General features: G+C 43.8%; 1 protein-coding gene across 2 annotated transcripts; it reads left to right on the top strand.

Annotated features, from left to right (window-relative positions):
• Window positions 1-846: 846 nt before the first annotated feature.
• On the top strand, window positions 847-19,695 carry upf2 (UPF2 regulator of nonsense mediated mRNA decay). Of its 2 annotated transcripts, none has more exons than XM_065951188.1 (21): window positions 847-928; window positions 3,518-3,886; window positions 4,247-5,026; window positions 5,670-5,830; window positions 5,929-6,120; window positions 6,205-6,354; window positions 6,586-6,689; window positions 6,881-6,966; window positions 7,062-7,170; window positions 7,331-7,444; window positions 7,554-7,670; window positions 8,655-9,044; window positions 10,358-10,633; window positions 10,965-11,148; window positions 12,333-12,487; window positions 12,804-12,908; window positions 13,045-13,143; window positions 13,766-13,939; window positions 15,090-15,231; window positions 15,321-15,441; window positions 16,838-19,695. In XM_065951188.1, the coding sequence occupies exons 1-21, from the start codon at window positions 897-899 to the stop codon at window positions 16,842-16,844; spliced, it is 3,867 nt and encodes a 1,288-aa protein (XP_065807260.1). In that variant the 5' UTR covers window positions 847-896; the 3' UTR covers window positions 16,845-19,695. The 2 variants fall into 2 exon arrangements, with proteins under 2 accessions (XP_065807260.1, XP_065807259.1); XM_065951187.1 differs by having other exon boundaries at window positions 16,835-19,695.
• Window positions 19,696-21,109: the final 1,414 nt, after the last annotated feature.

The following is a 21,109-nucleotide window of genomic DNA, read 5'->3' as shown; positions in this document are numbered from 1 at the left end:
AAAAAAATTCAACAAGGGCCAAAAATCAAAACAACAAGAATTTTGGTAAATCAGCACTAATCTTTCTAGATTTAATTTTTTTCAGGGATAAGAAAAAATATTTGAAATCATTTATAAATCGGTCAAAGGAGGGTTTTCTGTTTCTCCTCTTACTACAGTGAATATGATATTAACTCAGTAAAATAACATTTACCATGTCAGTAATTGAAGGGTTTAAATTATCCATAAAATAGAGAATACTATAAGTATCAAAAGATGGAATATTATTAATGTTTAGCGACAACCAACTTCTAATGTTGACAGAAAGCTCAATGAACTCTGTGACCTTAGTCTGCAGCTCTCTGTGGTAATCATGGAACATAGATTTCAGGATAGTACGAATAACTTTATTATTACATTTCCTATCACACAAGTTACACTCATCAATCACTAATATGTTTTGAACATACACGACCCTCTTAAATTAAATTTCCTCTTCATTAAAAATAAAATGCTGGTCTTTGTTTTTCGCCCCTAGTGTTAGAAAACGTACTTCTTTATTTTACCAATTTATAAATACTGTCGCCCTCTCATTTATCTGATTGAATGATGTCGTTGCAGTTTTATTCAACGCACAAATAAGAAAAATAACAGAAACATTTAAAAACAAAACAATAACAATACGTTATGTTAATTAGCAGTCGCCTCAACTACTGCCTGTCAATGTGACGTAATTGTAAAGCACACAAATAAAAAAATATATTATAAAAATATAACGTTAATATCAAAGTATAGGTATGGATACGGATATAAAACATTTAAAACATGTTATTTTATTACAAGTTAATTTCCATCAGGCATATTTGGGGGAAGCCTTTGACGGGGTCCATCGGCGGTTCACACGGAAACCAAAGCTAATGACCGATGTTTGTTATGCTACAAGTAGCAGGTAAACCGTTTTAATTTACCGCAACATTCACACTTAATGACAACTTCTAGGCAATGGTTTGAAATCTATGTTCTATTTATCGTGTAATACGACGACTTCAGGCCGCCTAACGTGTATAAAACGTGTTTTTACGTCGGTGTTCACGTCTCGTAATGAAGTGGCCGAGCTAAGCGCGTTAGCAGTGCTAATGCTAACTGTGTTTTTAATGAGCTCATTGACGCGTTTTAAACTTTACAGCCCGTTAAAGTAACTAATAACAGCTTACACACACACACACACACACACACACACACACACACACACACACACACACACACACACACACCGTGTTTACAGTTTATTCTCTTACACACACACACACACACCGTGTTTACAGTTTATTCTCTTACACACACACACACACACACACACACACACACACACACACACACACACACACACACACACACACATACACCGTGTTTACAGTTTATTCTCTTACACACACACACACACACACACACACACACACACACACACACACACCGTGTTTACAGTTTATTCTCTTACACAGACAACAGAAAAAACACACACACACACACACACACACACACACACACACCGTGTTTACAGTTTATTCTCTTACACAGACAACAGAAAACACACACACACACACACACACACACACACACACACACCGTGTTTACAGTTTATTCTCTTACACAGACAACAGAAAACACACACACACACACACACACACACACACACACACACACACACACACACACACACCGTGTTTACAGTTTATTCTCTTACACAGACAACAGAAAACACACACACACACACACACACACACCGTGTTTAAAACTGGACAAAGAGATAAACATCCGGGTAATTTAGCTAAATGTGTTTGTATGCAGACGGAAGAGAATATAGAACAGAGTAGAATAGATTATAGAACATCTGTAGAATATAGAACAGAGTAGAATAGAATATATAACATCTATAGAATATAGAACAGAGTAGAATAGATTATAGAACATCTGTAGAATATAGAACAGAGTAGAATAGAATATAGAACATCTATAGAATGTAGAATAGAATATAGAACATCTATAGAATGTAGAATAGAATATAGAACATCTATAGAATATATAACAGAGTAGAATATAGAACATCTATAGAATATAGAACAGAGTAGAATAGAATATATAACATCTATAGAATATAGAACATTTTTAGAATATAGAACAGAGTAGAATAGAATATATAACATCTATAGAATATAGAACAGAGTAGAATAGAATATATGACATCTATAGAATATAGAACAGAGTAGAATAGAATATATGACATCTATAGAATATAGAACATCTTTAATGTCATCTCTATAAAACACAACCAAACACAGTTAGGCAGCTCATGTCACTGGCAGCACAGGCAGACACACAGAATAATAATAATAATAATAATAATGATGTTTAAAGGAGGGCTGCTCGGTTATAAGGTTAAAATCCTTATCAACATGTTCTGCACATGTTAAATTATCCCTGCACTCATGTTCATTTCATTTGTCTGTCTGCTCTCTGTTATATTGAATAGTTTCTGCTGATAATATATCTACACTCATGCACTTTAACTTATGTCAATACTGTCCATTTACTACTCTGTTCTTGCACATTTACATTTAATCTTCATATTTAAGACTAGTAATGTTTAGTTAAATCCTGGTTGTATATATTCCCATTCTTAGTTTTGATATTTTTAGTGCTTATTGACTTTGTATTAAATATTATATTGTGTTTAAATTTGCTAATATTGTGTTTTTTGCTAATATTGTGTGTTTGGACTATTTATCGATCTATTCTATATCTATCGATCGATCTATCGATCTATCTATTCTATTCTATTCTATTGGTTTGATGTTGACATCACGATTATTAAACACGATGACGCATTCATTTTACATCTTTATCACATGAATGTATAAATCTTAAACGTGGTGACTTTGACTTTCAGACTTTGAAAAACAGTCAATAAATTAAAATAAAGCAGTCAAAATAATTTATATATATGAAATAATAATATATCATAACAATAAATATATAAATGAACTATGTTTTTAACGTTGTGTTAATGATACTTATTTGAATAGCAGCATAAAAACAACTATTTAAAAGCAAGAGAACAAGAACTAAGAGCAGCTGTGTTTGGAAAATGCTCTTTTAAATTCGCTCAAACTGGGCGACGTTTAAAGTTATGTATAAAAAATGGTTGATGATGGTTTCTATACTGATTAGAGCTCTCAAGAACTGCCCTCAATGTTGTGCTTTGCCTCTGGTCACTTCCTGTCAGCACCTGTGTGTCCAATCAGACTCAAAGCTGATCGTTTGCTCTTACTCACATTGTTCCCTTTTTTCTAGATCCTTTCTTGTGTTGTTCTTACTCTCTGATGTACGTCACTTTGGATAAAAGCGTCTGCTCAGTGAATTGTAGAATTGTAGAATGTATAACTGATGCATCCCAGAGACCCAATTTTTTTTGGTGTACCTTTTTAACAGCAGCATTTCTTGTGCTTTTAAACATCCTCTACTTGTCGTCTCTCCTCAGTATGCCTGCTGAACGCAAGCGCTCAGTAAACATGGATGAGAAAGATGTTTGCCCCTTCGGTGGCAAGGACAAAGAGAAGGAGCGAGACGGTGACAGAAGACCGGGATCTGCTCGAGACAAAGCGAAAGACGAGGCCAAAATGAGCGGTAAAAAGGACGGGGGCAAGGAGGAGAAGAGAAAGCGTCTTGAGGAAGAGAAGAAGAAGAAAGAGGAAAAGGATCGACGGAAGAAGGAGGAGGAAAAACAGAAGGCAGAGGAGGAGTTGAAGAAGAAAGAGGAGGAGGAGAAGAAGCAGCAGGAGGAGGAGGAGAAGAAGCTTCAAGAGGAGGAAGCCAAACGACAGCGCGAGGAAGAGGCCGCTCTCCTCAAGTAAGTGATGTGACCTTTGCTGGTCTCTAAAAATACACCATCTCACATAATTCAGCTGTTATAAACGAGAATCATTATGAGCAACATGGTGGAGAAACACCCAAAAATCTGCTGAGAAATACCAGAAAAGTATAAACGAGAAAACTATGAACCAAGAAAAATGAAAAGAACCCAAGGTCCAAAGTTTAAGGTGCTGTAAGGATAAAACTGTAATTTGTTAAACAGCTTGATGTCATCTTGAAAAACCATAAATGACCATTTAAAGTTTGACAGATTAAGATGTATGACTGCTTATGACACAGGTCTTTAAAGTGTGACATTCTTCTATTTACACTTTTTTGTTCGTCCTCGTCTCTGCAGGGAGAAAGAGGAGAGCCATCAGCTGCACCAGGAGGCCTGGGAGCGCCATCAGTGCAGGAAAGACCTCCGAAGCAAGAACCAGAACGCCTCAGACGGTCGTCCCGAGGAGGCGTTCTTCAGCCGCCTGGACTCCAGCCTGAAGAAGAACACCGCCTTCGTCAAGAAGCTGCGCACACTCACCGAGCAGCAGCGAGACTCGCTCTCCAACGACTTCAACTCGCTGAACCTCAGCAAGTACATCGGCGAGGCCGTGAGCTCCGTGGTGGAGGCCAAGCTGAAGATCTCCGACGTGGGCTGCGCAGTCCACCTGTGCTCCCTCTTCCACCAGCGCTACACTGAGTTCGCTCCGTTGCTGCTGCAGGCCTGGAAGAAGCACTTTGAGGCGAGGAAGGAGGAGAAGGCGCCCAACGTGAGCAAGCTGCGCACGGACCTGCGCTTCATCGCCGAGCTCACCATCGTCGGCCTCTTCACAGACAAAGAGGGGCTCTCTCTCATCTACGAGCAGCTGAAGAACATCATCGGGACAGACCGCGAGACGCACACCCACGTGTCGGTCGTGATCAGCTTCTGCAAGCACTGCGGAGACGACATCGCCGGCCTGGTCCCCCGCAAGGTGAAGCTGGCCGCCGAGAAGTTCAGCCTGGCCTTCCCTCCGAGCGAGATCATCAGCACGGAGAAGCAGCAGCCCTTCCAGAACCTTCTGAGGGAGTACTTCACTTCACTCACCAAACACCTGAAGAAAGACCACCGTGAGCTGCAGAACACGGAGAGGCAGAACAGGTGAGAACCAGAACCTGGTTACACTGCTCTCATCTAGAACGCTAAAGCCAGGGAGATTTTTTAACCCTCATGCATCACTACGGACATTTTTGTCCATTTGGGCAAAAGTTTCTCTTCATCTGGCCATCATGTTGTCTGTGTTAGTGCATATGGCACCGTTTTTATAAGAAAGTCTCTCTTGACACATTTTGGAATGCAAATGAATAATAATTATCAGGAATTTAATCCTTTAAATGCCAGAATCATGTAATCAAACTGGCATTTAAAGGGTTAAATTCCTGATAATTACTCAATATTTGGTAGTTTTGAGCAGGGCTGGAGTTGTTTAAGAGATTTATGCAAAAAAAAGTAGAAAAAAATATCAATCTGTTCTATTTTTATAGCAGTTTTTTGGCATGGAAATCTTTGTCCTTAGTGACTTAAGAGGGTCGTAAATTAAACTGAGGCTTAAGGAAGAAGGAAACTCTTGTGCTTCAGCCGCTTCACATGAAGGTTGATGCCCTCAGAGAAAGAACTCAGAAAATATAATTCAGTGGACTCCTTCTCAGACAGAAAATACTGGAGCACAAAAATCACTTAAGGCAAATTTATTTTGATGCAAAGTAGGACTAATGTTTCAGTGACTTTTCTTTCTGCTTTCCAGGCGGATCCTTCACTCTAAAGGGGAGCTGAGTGAGGACCGGCACAAGCAGTATGAAGAGTTTGCCACTTCCTACCAGAAGCTTCTGGCCAACACTCAATCCCTCGCCGATCTGCTGGACGAGAACATGCCAGACCTGCCTCAGGACAAGACCGTGCAGGAGGGTAGGCGGCACTTCTTCACCAGAATCAAAGCCAAATGAAAACGTTTTTTTAATGTGTGATTTATCTACATAATGTTGTCTTCTCTGGTCTTTTCTCAGAGCACGGCCCCGGCATTGACATTTTCACCCCTGGTAAGCCCGGAGAGTACGACCTGGAGGGAGGCATCTGGGAGGACGAAGACGCTCGTAACTTCTACGAAAACCTGGTGGACCTGAAGGCCTTTGTTCCTGCCATCCTCTTCAAGGACAACGAGAAGAGCAACCAGGGCAAAGACAAGGACGAAGCCAAAGGTGTGTTGAGTGAATCCACTGATAGATAAAGTGAGGGATCCACACAGTGTGTTTTATTCTGACTTTGTTGCGCTCTTTTGTCAGATGGCAGAGAGGGGAAGGACTCGGCCACCACCACCGAGGAGCTGGAGCTGGAGCTCGAGGCTCTCGACATCACAGATGAACCTCTGGAGCTGGAGGGACCAGACGAGGCAGAAAATGAAGAACTGGCTAAAAAACTGCTGGATGAGCAAGGTAAACTCAAATCCCCTCCTTACTTTCATCTTTTTACATATCTATTTAAGAAAAATGACTGAAAAATGACTGAATGTGAGCGGCAGTCTCCATAATGAACTCACAGCGTCAACTGTAACAGCTTTTTCCAAAACAAAATAAAAAGATAATCAGTAATTAAAATGTTGTTCAGAAACTTGTCTATTTTCAAGTGTGTGAAAGTTGTTTGTAAAAATGTGTTTGTTTGTGTAGAACAAGAGGATGAAGAGGCCAACACAGGGTCCCACCTGAAGCTCATCGTGGACGCGTTCATCCAGCAGCTCCCGAACTGTGTCAACAGAGACCTGATCGACAAGGTGATTACAAACAGCAGCTTTTAATACACATTCTATTATTGGTGTTTCGATTACTTGATTGTGGAAGTATTTTTTGTTTAATTTCCTCCTGATAATATTTTCCTACTTATGATTAAATAAATTAAATAAGTAACAGGTTGCTGACTGAATGATGCATCTGTATATTTATAAGTGCTGTGTTGGTCCCTCAGGCTGCCATGGACTTCTGCATGAACATGAACACAAAGTCCAACAGGAGGAAACTCGTGCGAGCTCTCTTCACCGTCCCCAGGCAGAGGTAAAGCTGCGAGACATTAAGAGTCTACTGCCTCCAAAACACCACCAGGGGGCGCCACCTTCATAACTTCTGACTGACTCTTTGTCCTCCTGCAGGTTGGATCTCCTGCCCTTCTACTCTCGCTTGGTCGCGACTCTTCATCCCTGCATGTCGGATGTGGCCGAGGACCTGTGCTCCATGCTGAAGGGAGACTTCAGGTTTCATGTAGGTCCTTTTTACACCTGTGGAATAATAAATAGGTCCCTTTTTGAAATGTCCTCTCTTTGAATGTTGGTATTCAGGAAGTCTGCAGCAGCAAACTAAGCAGGACAACGTTGAGTTCGTCTGGATTAATTTAGTTTCATTTATTTTTTTTGTGTTGTAGATCCGGAAGAAGGACCAGATCAACATCGAGACAAAAAACAAAACGGTCCGATTCATCGGGGAGCTGGCCAAGTTCAAAATGTTCTCAAAAACAGACACGCTTCATTGTCTCAAGGTGGGTGAGAAATCTGAGAGATCTGAGGCTTTGTCCTCCTCTCGGAGCGGTCTGATGGTTTTACTTCTCATGAATAAATAAAGACATTTAGTCTTTTGTGTCCTGACAGATGCTGCTGTCAGATTTCACTCATCATCACATCGAGATGGCCTGCACGCTGCTGGAGACCTGCGGACGCTTCCTCTTCAGATCCCCCGACTCCCACCTGCGTACCAGCGTCTTACTGGTCAGTAAACGACATCAGACATTCATCAAACTGGAGCACAAAATGAAGCCAATAGAACAATCATTTTTTCATTGGATTTTGGATCATTGCAGAAAATAATCTCTGTGTTAAACGCACGTTTCTGAAGCGTAGGCGTTTTGTTCAGCAGGATAATCTTCACAGATGAACGCCATCTTTATGATGTTTGAAGAGTTAATGCGGCCGACAGAAGTAAAAAGCTAACGTTATGCTACAAGCTAACTACACCACGGTTGGATGATTGTGACATCACTAGCATTATGCTTCAGACGATCTCTGATAAACTAATCCACGTAGTTTAATAAATAGTTTACTAACATAATATTCACCTTAACCTAAAGATTAAACCTACAGGAGACATCTCCGACTAGTGAGAGAGTTCCCGCCCTCTGTGTCCGGCGTGATGACCTTTAATGTCCCCGACAACCACTGTAGTCACATTTAGCCGCTTGTTAGCAACCGCCTTTTTAAAGACGAGTAAAAACTTCAAACTTCACAAGTGGAGGTATTACCTAACGTAGTTTATGTGGTCTAACAAAACACCAACATCTCTTCAGCTTGTATTAACCACAGACCTTATTTCAGGAGTCTAACCACAAACACATTCAAAATCCCCGTTGACTTTTAGACGTTAGACCCCATGGCGCTCAAATGCTAACTTACTTCCTGGTTTTAGGACTCATTCCTGTGGCGCTCTATTGCAGATATGTCGGTATATTAGAGTTTATAACGGCTTAAAAACTAGAAAAAATTAAGGATTTGTTGGATTGCAATGCTTAACTCGGTTCAAAGGGGGGTCCCTGCCTTGCTCAAGGGGCGCCTCAGCAGTGCTCAGAAAGTGATCTCTTCAGCTACCAGACCAATTTCCAGACTTGATCCTCACTGTGACTTCAACCAGTGTTTTTTTAGTATTTGTACTCTTAAAATAGGCCGCTGATGTTTTCCGATCTTTTTTCTGCACTTCAGGAGCAAATGATGCGTAAGAAGCAGGCTCAGCATCTGGACGCCCGCTACGTCACGATGGTGGAGAACGCCTACTACTACTGCAACCCTCCGCCCGTGGAGAAGACGGTGAAGAAGAAGAGGCCGCCGCTGCAGGAGTACATCCGCAAGCTGCTCTACAAAGACCTGTCCAAGGTGACCACGGAGAAGGTGCTGCGGCAGATGAGAAAGCTGTCGTGGCAGGACCCCGAGGTGAAGAGCTACCTGATCTGCTGCATGGTCAACATCTGGAACGTCAAGTACAACAGCATCCACTGCGTCGCCAACCTGCTGGCCGGCCTGGTGGCCTACCAGGAGGACGTGGGCATCCACGTGGTGGACGGCGTGCTGGAGGACATCCGACTGGGCATGGAGGTAAGAGGAGACTCTTGTGTCATAACAATGCTTGTGTAACATCCTCTGTGAGAGAGAGGACAGGAAGTTGAGCCGCTAATCCTCCCTGACACGTTTTGACGTTTGACTGACAGACGTGTTCTTACTGTCACCGATGAGAAGAACGCTGTAAACATGCTGTGGGACACGTGAGAGAGTCTTCAGGCTCCGTCCTCACCTGAAGTCGTGTGTTTTTGCATGACCTTTGCACGACGTGGTGAAACCTGCAGCGCAGACTCTGACAAACAATAACGACTCAGTCTCTCAAGTCTAGCCTCTGAACTGAGCTGGAAAACAGTCCAACACGCTGCCTGATAAGTTCTTAACTTGTGTAGGTACGAGCCAGATTGTGGATCAGAATCTGATTCAGGCTGCAGCTAAAGAGTGTTGTCTTTTTCTTTTTAACCCAAAGATATTTAGTTTATTAGAAAACTGTGAACAAAAACAAAACATCCTGCAGATTGTAATCCCTAGTTTGGTACCGAACCCCAAAAAACTGCTCTGGAGCGCTCGCTGTGGGCAGCCCCCCCTCACTCTGAGACCTCTCCATAAATGCATGTCCACAGGATCCTGTTTGTGCATGTGTGTGTATTTCTTATGTTTGTGTAGCATGTTCATTAAACAGAGTGTAAAAACAGAATTTCCCCTCGTGGGATTAATAAAGGATAAATTATTATTATTGTGTTCAAACTGGTCAGATAACCTGGACTTTGGGGTCGAGCGTACTTAGATCCGGGGCCGGGTCTCAAGTGTGAAACCTCCCTAAGTTTCTTTGGATCCTTCAATAAGTTACTTGTTGTAGCTCTGAACTCAACACAAGAATTATAATGAATCAAATCTAATGAATTTAACTGCGTTTAGACGCATTTGTGTCCTTTTTTTCTTTTCAGATTCAAAACCTCTAAATCGTCCGAGCTGTAGTGTCCCATCTCTTAAAATAAAGACCAAAAAAACCAGTCATATTTATTATGTTTTGATAGATCTTGTGTTTGAATCAGTGAAATCGCCTCTACCAGGTGTACGATGGGAGGGAGCGTGGGAGCAGTTTGTCATGTTTCTTCTTGCTTCTTCTCAGACAGAAAAACTGCTTTACCTAATAAAATATGATGCATGTGTTCGACCTCCACAGTATGTAAAGTAGTTTGTCACTTCATGTTGATGCATCAGTAAAGACGATCTATGAATATACTATAAAGTACTTTTTATAATGCGTTACACTCTCCAGCTCGTAGCAGATCTCTCTTACAGATTCTTCTGAAGACCTGAATATTAATTTCCACGCTGTGCATTTGCAGGTCAATCAGCCAAAGTTCAACCAGCGGCGGATCAGCAGCGCCAAGTTCCTGGGCGAGCTCTACAACTACCGCATGGTGGAGTCGGCCGTCATCTTCCGCACCCTCTTCTCCTTCATCTCCTTCGGGATCAATCAGGACGGCAGCCCGAGCTCGCTGGACCCTCCGGAGCACCTGTTCCGCATCCGCCTGGTCTGCACCCTGCTCGACACCTGCGGGCAGTACTTCGACCGCGGCTCCAGCAAGAGGAAGCTCGACTGTTTCCTCATCTACTTCCAGGTATATCACACACGTTCTGAACTACTGCTGGGTGGTAAAAGCTTTTCACCTCTCTGAATTAGCAAATTATTGAAGTACGTCCTCTAAATGTGCTCAGGTTGTTTTTAGAACAACAAGAACAAGAACAGAGAGGCAGAGTTGGGAGTAAAATGCTTTTTAAAACCAGTAACAGTAGTTAAGTAACTTGCAGAATTTAGGAGGCGTTGTTTGTCTCCCGCTGCCTTGATAAATTCCCTTTTTTCTGAGTGTTGCGACCTTGCCCTTGCAGTTAAATCCTCCTGGTCATATTAATGCACATGCTGATCAAATGATGTCATGTGTGTGTCTTCAGCGGTACATCTGGTGGAAAAAGAGCACTGAAGTCTGGACCAAGGACCACCCGTTCCCCATCGACATCGACTACATGATCAGCGACACCCTGGAGCTCCTCCGGCCCAAGATGAGGCTCAGCTGCTCCTTGGAGGAGGCCACCAAGCAGGTCACCGAGCTGGAGAGGGAGGTGCTCGTCAAACTGGGTGAGATGTGATGTCTGTATCCGGCCTGTCATCGGTGTAGCAGCCGGTCTCACAGGTCGAGCCGCTCTCTGTCACCCCGGCTGAGCCGCATTCCCCGCTGTGTAGGAGGACGACTCACACACATACCAAACACATACAGTCACTCAAAAGGACCAGTGACGAGTTATTATGAATTAAACTGAATGACGTCCTGATTATCATAATGTGCAGAGAGACATGCATCCAAAACAACAGCAAATGTGTGTGGCCTTAAAGATAGATAGATACTTTATTGATCCCGAGCGTCCATGTACAACATGGAAGTTATTATTTATGAAGTTAAACACATGTCTGACTGCATGCCTTCACTTTTATAATTTAACTTTGAGGTTAGGAGGAAGTGAGCGTGCAGCGGGGGAGAAACCAGGAAGTATGAAGGTGTGTGTGTTTGTGTATCCCACGCTGTGCAGGAACATCAGCTTTGTTTTACAGTTTCAAGGTGTTGACTTGGAATGTGCAGAAAAATGTAAATAACAGCTCCACCCCGAGAGAGAGAGAGGGAGGGAGGGAGGGGGGGTGAGAGAGGGAGGGAGGGAGAGAGATGGAGGGAGAGGGGAGAGAGAGAGGGAGAGAGAGGGGAAGAGGAGCGAGAGAGAGTGGAGAGAGAGAGAGGGAGAGGGGAGAGAGAGAGGGAGAGAGGGAGAGGGAGAGAGAGAGAGAGGGGGGGAGAGAGAGAGATCATGAGGAGGTGAAGAGCCCTCGACAGTTTGGTCTGACTTTCTAGACTCGAGGTGATGTCAGGTGGAGAAAGTGATTGATGAGGCTGATGGAGGCCTCCCCCCCCCCTCCCCCCCTCCCCCCCCCCCCCTCCTCCTTTAGGGCAACAGAGCAGCCATTGTTTCACCCGTCATACTCCAGGATCGTGCATTCCTCCGTCCCCGAGTCACACAAAGACCGAAACAACCTGCCTGACTTCATTTCTTTCCAACAATAGTCTCTTCAATTAGCTTCTGTAATTAGTGAAACTTGTTGTCCTGCAGGTTTGAAAACAATAACGAGACGATTGTTTGTTCTATTTATATTTGAAGGCTCGGCTCTGATGTATTAATCATTTAATCTGTCGTCATCGTGAGATTTAATCCTCCCGGAGATTCTCACCCTCGTCTCGTCTGGTAACACCTTGTTGTTGTTGTTTTATCATGAAGGTCTAGCGATGGAGAAAGACGGCCGCTCCAGCGCCATGAGCGAAGGCGAGGGTCTGGACGAGGACGACGAGGACGCCGACGACGACGAGGAGGGCGGCGCCGAGACGGAGGAGCAGTCGGGGAACGAGAGCGAAATGAACGAGCAGGAAGAGGATGTGAGTCGTTTTCTTCTCTTCATGACGTCATCCTGTTCGTCCTCTCTCGCTCGTCACTGACGTTAAACTGCACGCTCACAGTGACCTCACAAAGATTGTTTACATAAACCGCGCTGTCCCTCCCTGATGCTCTGGACGAGCCTCTGAAACTAAACTTAGAGTGTCACAGTTAACTCGAGGTGGAGACGTGTCACCTCCTAACAAACCTTTAAAAGTTTAAAATAAAGGAGGGCATGAACAATGAAGATCCCTGATGATGAACTAATCTTCAGTCTCGTTCCCTGAATTCATGCTGTGACGATTTCTTTCATCACAGGAAGGATCTGAGAACGACGAGGAGGAGAGGGAGGAAGAGGAGGAAGAGAACACAGACTACCTGACCGACTCCAATAAAGAAAATGAAACGGATGAGGAGAACAATGTAAGATCGAGCATCTAATCTTAATCTCTAGAATAATAACGGGATCAGATCGAGGCTGTGGCTGCAGTCGAGAGTCTGTTAGCTTGAAGGAAACCCTGATTTAAAAGCAAAGACTTGTGCGTCTGTTTTTGTGCAGGAGGTCACCATCCGAGGAGGAGGACTGAAGCACGTAGCCTGTGCCGAGGACGAAGACTTCATTCAGGCTCTGGATAAGATGATGCTGGAAAACCTGCAGGTACGACTTCCTGTCTGATCAGACATTCAGGAAACATGCAGCAGCCAGTATGTCCTCCTTCTAACTTTAGATTCTGCTCCTGAATGCTCTGGATTTGTTTGGAGCAGAGAAGGTAGGCACAGTTTTAAGGCACCCCCCCACACGGCCGTTTTGGACGCCCCTCGGTTTGTCAGATATGAGAGCAGTTATCAGGTCAACAGGTGTTGCAGTGATGGAAGCGGTCAAGAGAAGTGGTTCAGATAGAAGTGATTGTACCCGACCTAAAAAGCCTCTGCATGTTTCTAATAAGCTCCACGAGCAGAAACGTGCTCAAACTAGGATCAATATTGGAGATGCTTTTGAAAAATGGAGAGAGGTTAGAACACAGAAAGGTTTACAGACCCATGCAGAGCTGGATAAACACTGAAGCTTCAGAGTCCACCACATGGTGACCTGAGTGAGGGGGGGGGGGGCAGCTCTCTATGATGTTTAGAATTTAAACTGCAGTACCCATTTTAAACACTAGGTGTCAGAGTTACATACTGCTCCTTTAACAAAGAACTTCCCTCTTTGTCTTTATTGAGTTTATTAGTCAAACCTCTTGTCCTCGTTATGACCCGGCCGTCTGTTTTTGTCTGTGCAGCAGCGGAGCGGCGAGACGGTGAAGGTGCACCAGCTGGACGTGGCGATCCCGCTGCAGCTGAAGAGCCAGCTGAAGAAGGGGAGCTCGGGACAGCCGTGTATCGGGGAGGGAGACTCGGACATCTCGGACACGATGCAGTTTGTCATGCTGACGCGCAAAGGCAACAAACAGCAGGTAAGCACACACACGAGGATTAATACGTCCAGCTTCATGGGAGGTTAGGAGGTAATGTGACGACGCTAACAAGAAGAGGAGAGAAGAAGAGTTTAACAATCAGACGAGTGAAGAGCGAGGAGTTACACACACACACACACACACACACACACACACACACCTCAGTCTGACTGAGAACAGGAATAATATTGACTCTGGACTCGTGTGTGTGTAAAAGTGTGTGTGTGTGTGTGTGTGTGTGTGTGTGTGTGTGTGTGTGTGTGTGTGTGTGTGTGTGTGTGTGTGTGTGTGTGTGTGTGTGTGTGTGTGTGTGTGTGTGTGTGTGTGTGTGTGTGTGTGTGTAAAAGTGTGTGTGTGTGTAAAAGTGTGTGTGTGTGTGTGTGTGTGTGTGTGTGTGTGTATAAAAGTGTGTGTGTGTGTGTGTGTGTAAAAGTGTGTGTGTGTGTGTGTGTGTGTGTGTGTGTGTGTGTGTGTGTGTGTGTGTGTGTGTGTGGAGTGGTGGAATGTGTGGTTTGGAGGTTTTGGAGGGTAGAGGCTCGTTCTCGTTCTCGTTGCTCCGGGTGTGTCCGACTCTCTCTGCCAGTTTTTCTCCCGATGGTTTAATGACGCCTTCAGACGACGCCGACGCCAAAACACGCTCAACGAGCAACGAAGTACATAAAAAACTTTTCATGTGGAAGTCAGAGAGATGAAGAGACATCTTTGTAGGAGTGTGTGCAGGAAATGACCCGCTCAGCCTCTGTAAACACACACACACACACACACACACACACACACACACACACACACACACACACACACACACAGCCTCACCAGGTGAATGAAAGCAGCCTGTGTGTGTGTGTGTGTGTGTGTGTGTGTGTGTGTGTGTGTGTGTGTGTGTGTGTGTGTGTGTGTGTGTGTGTGTGTGTGTGTGTGTGTGTGTGTGTGTCTCTCATCTCTGTACGTTCAGTCTGAAGCATGTTAGCTTAGGACTAGAAATAAGAGGACTAAAGAAACCTGGCTAAGTTCAAAGGTCACTTCAATCCCTGACTCTTTTTTTTTTGCTAATTAAAGAAAAATAATTAATTGTTCAAGAACAAATCGTTGTCATTGGTCTCTGATCTTGTGTCGTCATGGAAACGTGTGTGTGTTTTTTTTTAATCAACAGTATAAGATCCTGAACGTCCCCCTGTCGTCCCACCTGGCGGCCAATCACTTCAACCAGCAGCAGGCGGAGCAGGAGGAGCGCATGAGGATGAAGAAGCTCACGCTGGACATCAACGAGCGGCAGGAGCAGGAGGACTACCAGGGTACGGCGACGCCCACTTTCATGTCAAAGTTTTATTTTGAAAAGCCGTCTTTGATTTAAAGGAAGCCGCCTCTTTTTGTGTGTTTACAGAGATGATGCAGTCTCTGGCTCAGCGTCCCGCTCCGGCCAACACTAACCGCGAGCGTCGGCCTCGCTACCAGCACCCGAAAGGCGCTCCCAACGCCGACCTCATCTTCAAGACCGGAGGAAGGTGAGACGCGAGCCGTGATCACTGAAGCAGCGACCCTTAAACACACACACACACACGCAGCGCACTGCCACAGCAAGAATGTGTAAACGATCAGGGCTGACTGTGTGTTCTGACTCCTCCTCCTCGCTGTCTCTTTAAACAGCCTGCAAAGAGCGAGACATGAGGGGCGAGAGAGGCAGGAGAGAGAGAGGACAGAAGCAGCAGAGAGGCAGCACATGTGACAACGAGCAGATTAAAACACATTTTTAGGAGCTGAAGGAAAGTTAGCCGATGAGTTTTTTTTTGTTGCCCTTTCTGACGACTGATTCTGATTTTCAGGAGTTTATCGGACGTAGTTTATTTTTCTGTACACGTGCTGAGAAAATGTGTAAATAAAGATGACTTTAAGTTTCGACTTTGTGAAACAACAACGGCACCTTGTGTTTTTTTGTCTTTTGCTTGATGTTTTTTTTTTGTTGTTGCATTTTTTTGGTTCTTATCGTAGCTCAGTGTTAGTGCGTTCACACCTGCACAAAACTCCTGAAAAAAACTCCAAAAGTTCTCGCACTTCACCCCGAACACAGCAGGACATAAGCAGGAGAATTCACCTGGAGCCAGTGGGAGGGGCCAGTGGGAGGGGGTGGTGACCTTTATTCCCTGTGATCGCTGCACGCCACCTCTACCATCTCCGTGCTCTAATCAACCTGCTGCATTGATATAAAGACAGTTATTCTCATTATAGCGTTTTCCACGTCTTACCTCAGGAGGCCCCGCCCCCTTCCTGTCTGACAGGGATAGTCTCCCGCTGTGATGAACAACCAGATCAGGAGGATATCTGGAGCAGACCTCCTGAAATAATCTAAAAATGTTCAGAAGAGCAGATGTGCAAACTGCTTCTTTTTTCTACCAAATGTAAAAATTCATCCACCGCTGAAAGTAGTCCCCCAACAAAAACTATTTCCTTATATTTGAATTGAATGAGATGAACGTGAAAAATACAAATGAAGCGATGACATGCAGTAAAATAAATAGTATTTAAAAACAGTTAAAAGCAAAATGCAAAACTTATTTAACTGGATGTTTACATTTAAAAAGGAGAGGGACGAAGTGTGACTTGATTCTTGTTTTTGCCTTGTGATTTAAAACCGAAAGTGAGCAGCTGTTTGAGGTGATTACTGAGACTTAAAAAAGATGAAATAAAAATGTTTATGAGTGTGTTCGACGATGAGCTCGCGCTGCCAGGAGTCGCGGTTTCCTCCAGCACGGGGCGGGTCAGACTCTGATGTCATCTTTGAACAAAGAGGTCATTGGACGAGTGACTCTGATCCAAAAACGAGAGTTTAGATGAGTTTTGAGTGGGGGAGAGAAAACGTTGCTCAGCTCGTCTGCAGTAAATGTCTGCTCTGTCCTCCAGGAGACGCTGATTGGAGTCTGGGCCCAGACTGATCGAGCGAGCGAGCAAGAGAGCGAATGATCGAGTAAAAAAGAGAGAGAAAGAAAAAAGAAGATCGGAGGGGGAAACCGGTCGAAATCAGGGAACGAGTCCTCCAGTCGCCCGCACGTGCCGGCACAGACCAAAACCCCGCTGACCCTGAACACACACTCTGACGAGGCTGAGGGGGCCCGAGAGGAAGAGGAGGAGGAGGAGGAGGAGGAGAAGGAGGAGGAGGAGGAGGACGCCAAATCGGAGCCGGAGGTCAGAAGTCTGTCACACACGATGGCTCTCTTTCTGTTTTTGTCTGTAGCCTGAGACATAAAAAACCGTCTGGACCAGAGAATGAAACTACAAACAAAGATGGCCGAAGTCCCGAGCGGTCGTCTTGACGGTGAGACAGGCGGGAGGGGGCGTGATGAAGAAGGAGCCGCCTCACTGACTCATGATTACGGAGTTAAAACAACCTGTGAGTGGAAAACATTTTCATGACACTAGCGAGGAGTCGTTTCTGTTTTAGTTTTTTTTGGACTTCTGAAATAAACGCGGGAACACGGCGGTGTGGTCGCCGCTCGACGATGCGACGTGACGTTTGGTGACGTTCTCACTTCAGAAGAAGAAGAAGAGATGTTTGTTCCACACAGATGAGGAAGTGTCTGATGGTATGTTAGGCGTGTCTTCGATCACGGTGGTGTGTCACGGTCACCGATTGAACGTTTCAGCAGCCAGTTAGCTTAGCATCACACGGTCACTGTTACCGGGGAAACAGCCAGAGTGTCAGCGTCCACGCTCCCGCCCCCTCTGAGGATCATTTATAAACGTGTTTGATACAGTGTGTGAGAAGGCTTTTACAAATAGATTTAGCAGGTACAAAGCGAGCGAAGAAATAGTCCCAAAACTGAAAACCAAAAAAACACGCCGCCTCTTCGAAAACCAAAAAGCTTTAATCAAAGTTCATCGTTTTCATAGATTAGATCTTTACTGTCAACGCTATTAAAACCAAGGAAGGACAGTTGAGCTGCTCGTGTTGCAGCAAAGAAGAAAAACATGGACAGAGCGTCGGGCCGCTGCGTCGGGCCGCGCCGCCATGTTGATTCATCTGCAGGTCAGAGGGCGACGAGCGAGCAGAAAAGTGATCGACTAAAGGAAGAATGGTGAAAAGGATTCAGAGAATAAAGAGCATGAAGGATAGATACGAGAATGAAAAGGAAAAGTTATCCTTTTAGAGATGAATTCACACAAAAACATTCAAATGTAAATATTCCAAAATGAGGGATGCGTCGATGAATCTGTTAAATGTCGGAATCAGCCGATATCGTTGACGGACATCGTGCCATCGGTCGATAATGTGGCATGAAGTGATGTCGCTTACCGATGTGTATATACTTTTTTTGCTTATCAGAGGTCGGGTCGCGTCGGCAGCAGGCGCAGTAAGTCATTCTGCGTTTTCCAGCTCCTCCTCCTTGGGGGGCGTGTCCGTTAAAAAACCTCCAAAGTGAGGCGTCCAGGAGTCGTGATGATGTGTCGTATCAGTTTAATGCCGACATCTAGAACGCCTGACTTCAGGCTCAGAAAGTAGCCGAGGAAACTTGAGAGGAAACGTCGGCGTCGTGGGAATCTTACAGCGAACAAAAGTCACGAAACAAGCGGAGCGTCTCTGAGTTAAAGTGTTTAAAGAATCCGAAACTGAAAAACACTAAAATGTGAATTTAGAAATCAAAATGGAGAGAATATAAATGACGACATGAAGACTATAGAGTCTAAAATCTACGAGCTTAGCAGGAGCAGTTTTGTGGATTTGAGCCAGGCTAACGTTTTCCACCTGTTTCTAGTCTTTATGCTAAGCTAAGCTAACTAGCTTCAGATTTACTGCACACACACACACATACATGCAACTGTTCTCATCATGACTCAGAAAAGAGAAGACAAACTGTTTCTAATATCGTCTTCAGGAAACTAGAATTTAGATTTAATACGATTCTGATAAAAAAAAAAAAAAACTGAAAAAGCGATACCTGTTTCTTTATCGTGGCAGCAAAAGTAAAAGTCTTTGGCACCCGATATTTGAATCATTTCTTATTTTTAAATCAACAAAAGATGCAGACACACTCCTGCACTCGGTCCAAATTTGCATAAAAATCACTGACCATGTTTGTGTACCAACGTGTTTCTGATGTTTCAGTGCAGGTTAGTCTCGTCTCCTGCTCACCTGTCTAATGAACACGATGTAGCTTTGGTACTTTTTGATACTATCAGAGATTATAAAACGTGTGGTATGGAAAAGATGTTTTAGTATCGACAGCGTTCGGTTGCTGCAGCTGAGAGAAAACCGAGTGACACACCGCTCTGTGAATCGACGTCCAGCTGACGCATACCATCAGATGACTTTGAGTAAAGATGGCGTCAGGTGAGCTGATCCCTGAAGGACACCTGAGTGTACATAAAGCTTCCTGTTTTACAAAATACATCCTTCTAGATGTTTGTTTTTTTCTGAATCAGGAGAATCTAAGAGTTGGTTTTTTGAAAATATTCTGCTTGCTTTGATTTTGATTTGTGAAGTGTTAATGTGGCTAAAAAACGTTTGGACAAATACTAAAAAAAATAACGTGTGAGAGACTTTAAATTGAAGTTATTTGAGATTCTGTTGGATGGATAAATATATTCTGTGTGTGTGTGTGATCTCCTCTGCACGTCGTAGTGAAGCGTCTGAATCAGTTTATCTGTGTCTAGATTTCTAAACTGTTTTTTTCCCTCCTGCACGTTAAAGAAGCTCACGGCGGCTTTGTGTCTCGTCTCTTCACATGTAAAAAAAATAATAAAAGGATGACATTTATCACTGCAAATGAGGTCACGCTGCGTTTTCTTTTTTTTTTTTTGCGTCTGCGTGTTTGGAGAGGGTGCGCCTGTTTGTTGAGGTGTAATTACAAGGCAGCAAACAAGTATTTCCTCATTTCCTGCGCAGTCACTCCTCTAAACATTACATAAATACTACACTGTAAACATGAGGAAAGGGGGGGGGGGCTGTAACTTTGCTGTACCACAACAGTTTATGCATTATATGGCAGAAGTAATAAAATCAGAACGGGACAAGAAAAGGTCTACTCTCTTTATTTTATAGAAAACTTTGTTGTCACTGCAGAGAGGTGGAAGGTGGAAGGAGGTAAAGACACACAAACAGAAAACAACAGGTTAAAAAAGACAAATATTCACAAAGAAATCTGCTGAGAAATGTAGAGATGTTAAATGAAATATAATAAAAACAAGAGAGAGTCCTGTTGAACATCCTGGATTCAGAAATATACCAACTGCAGAAGGCTTAAGATAAGCAGAAAATGATGAAGATGTTGCAGAAAAGCTTGATGCTGAAACTGAGGACATAACTGAAAACGATAAAGATGGCGCTGGAAAAGATGGAGATGTTGCTGAACATGATGAAGTTGTTTCTGAAAATGGCGCTGGACAAACTACAAGGTGATGTAAAGGATGTTGCCAAAAAAAAAGTACGAAAATGTTGCTGAAATTAAAAATGTTGCCGAAGATGACGCTGGAAACGATGATTGCGATGATGATGTTGCTGAAAATGGCGCTGGAAGCACTACAAAGAAGTGCTGGAAATGAGGATGTTGCTGAAAATCCTTTAAAGTTTTTTCTGAAGGAGATGACGGTGTTGCTTAAAATCTTCAATTTGATGCTGAAATCGAGGAGTTTGAGATAATGAACTGGATCCTAAAGTATTTATAATAAGAAAAACAAACAGCATTACCAAAGGCTGATCCATGGGGAGTGTCCGAAGAGGATCAGATTTTAATACCAGATTTGAATGAAATGATGTCATTATGATTTGTGAATATCCACAATCTACATCTACATCTTAAATATTCCTAACGCTGCAGATGGATCGTACACTCAGTAAAAGAAGCGATGTTAAAGTAGCAGGTTATTCCCCACATGCCTTCCTCTACCCTCAAACACACTCTCCCTCTCTCTCTGCAGGATAGAAAGCCTCTGTGTGGAAGCCTTATGTAAGCGTCTGCAGTCCACACAGTTTGCTGCTGTCTAAAGAGAAACACGCTGAAGGTCAGGAAAACAAAACCGTCTAAAACCAACAGCTCAGAAATACTCGGAAAGGAGCGAGCTGAAGTTTCTGCTCGTGTTAGGAAACATGAACTGAACTATTCCAGGAAATATGTTCATCAATAAAAAACCACAGCTTAACTTAAAGACTGGAAACGAGGGAAGCAGTGAGAATGTTTCTGC

The sequence above is a fragment of the Labrus bergylta genome, chromosome 23 (genome assembly GCF_963930695.1).
Source record: "Labrus bergylta chromosome 23, fLabBer1.1, whole genome shotgun sequence".
Lineage (NCBI taxonomy): Eukaryota > Metazoa > Chordata > Actinopteri > Labriformes > Labridae > Labrus > Labrus bergylta.
Note: the sequence above shows the minus strand (reverse complement) of the source record. Positions and strands in the feature narration are given on the sequence as shown.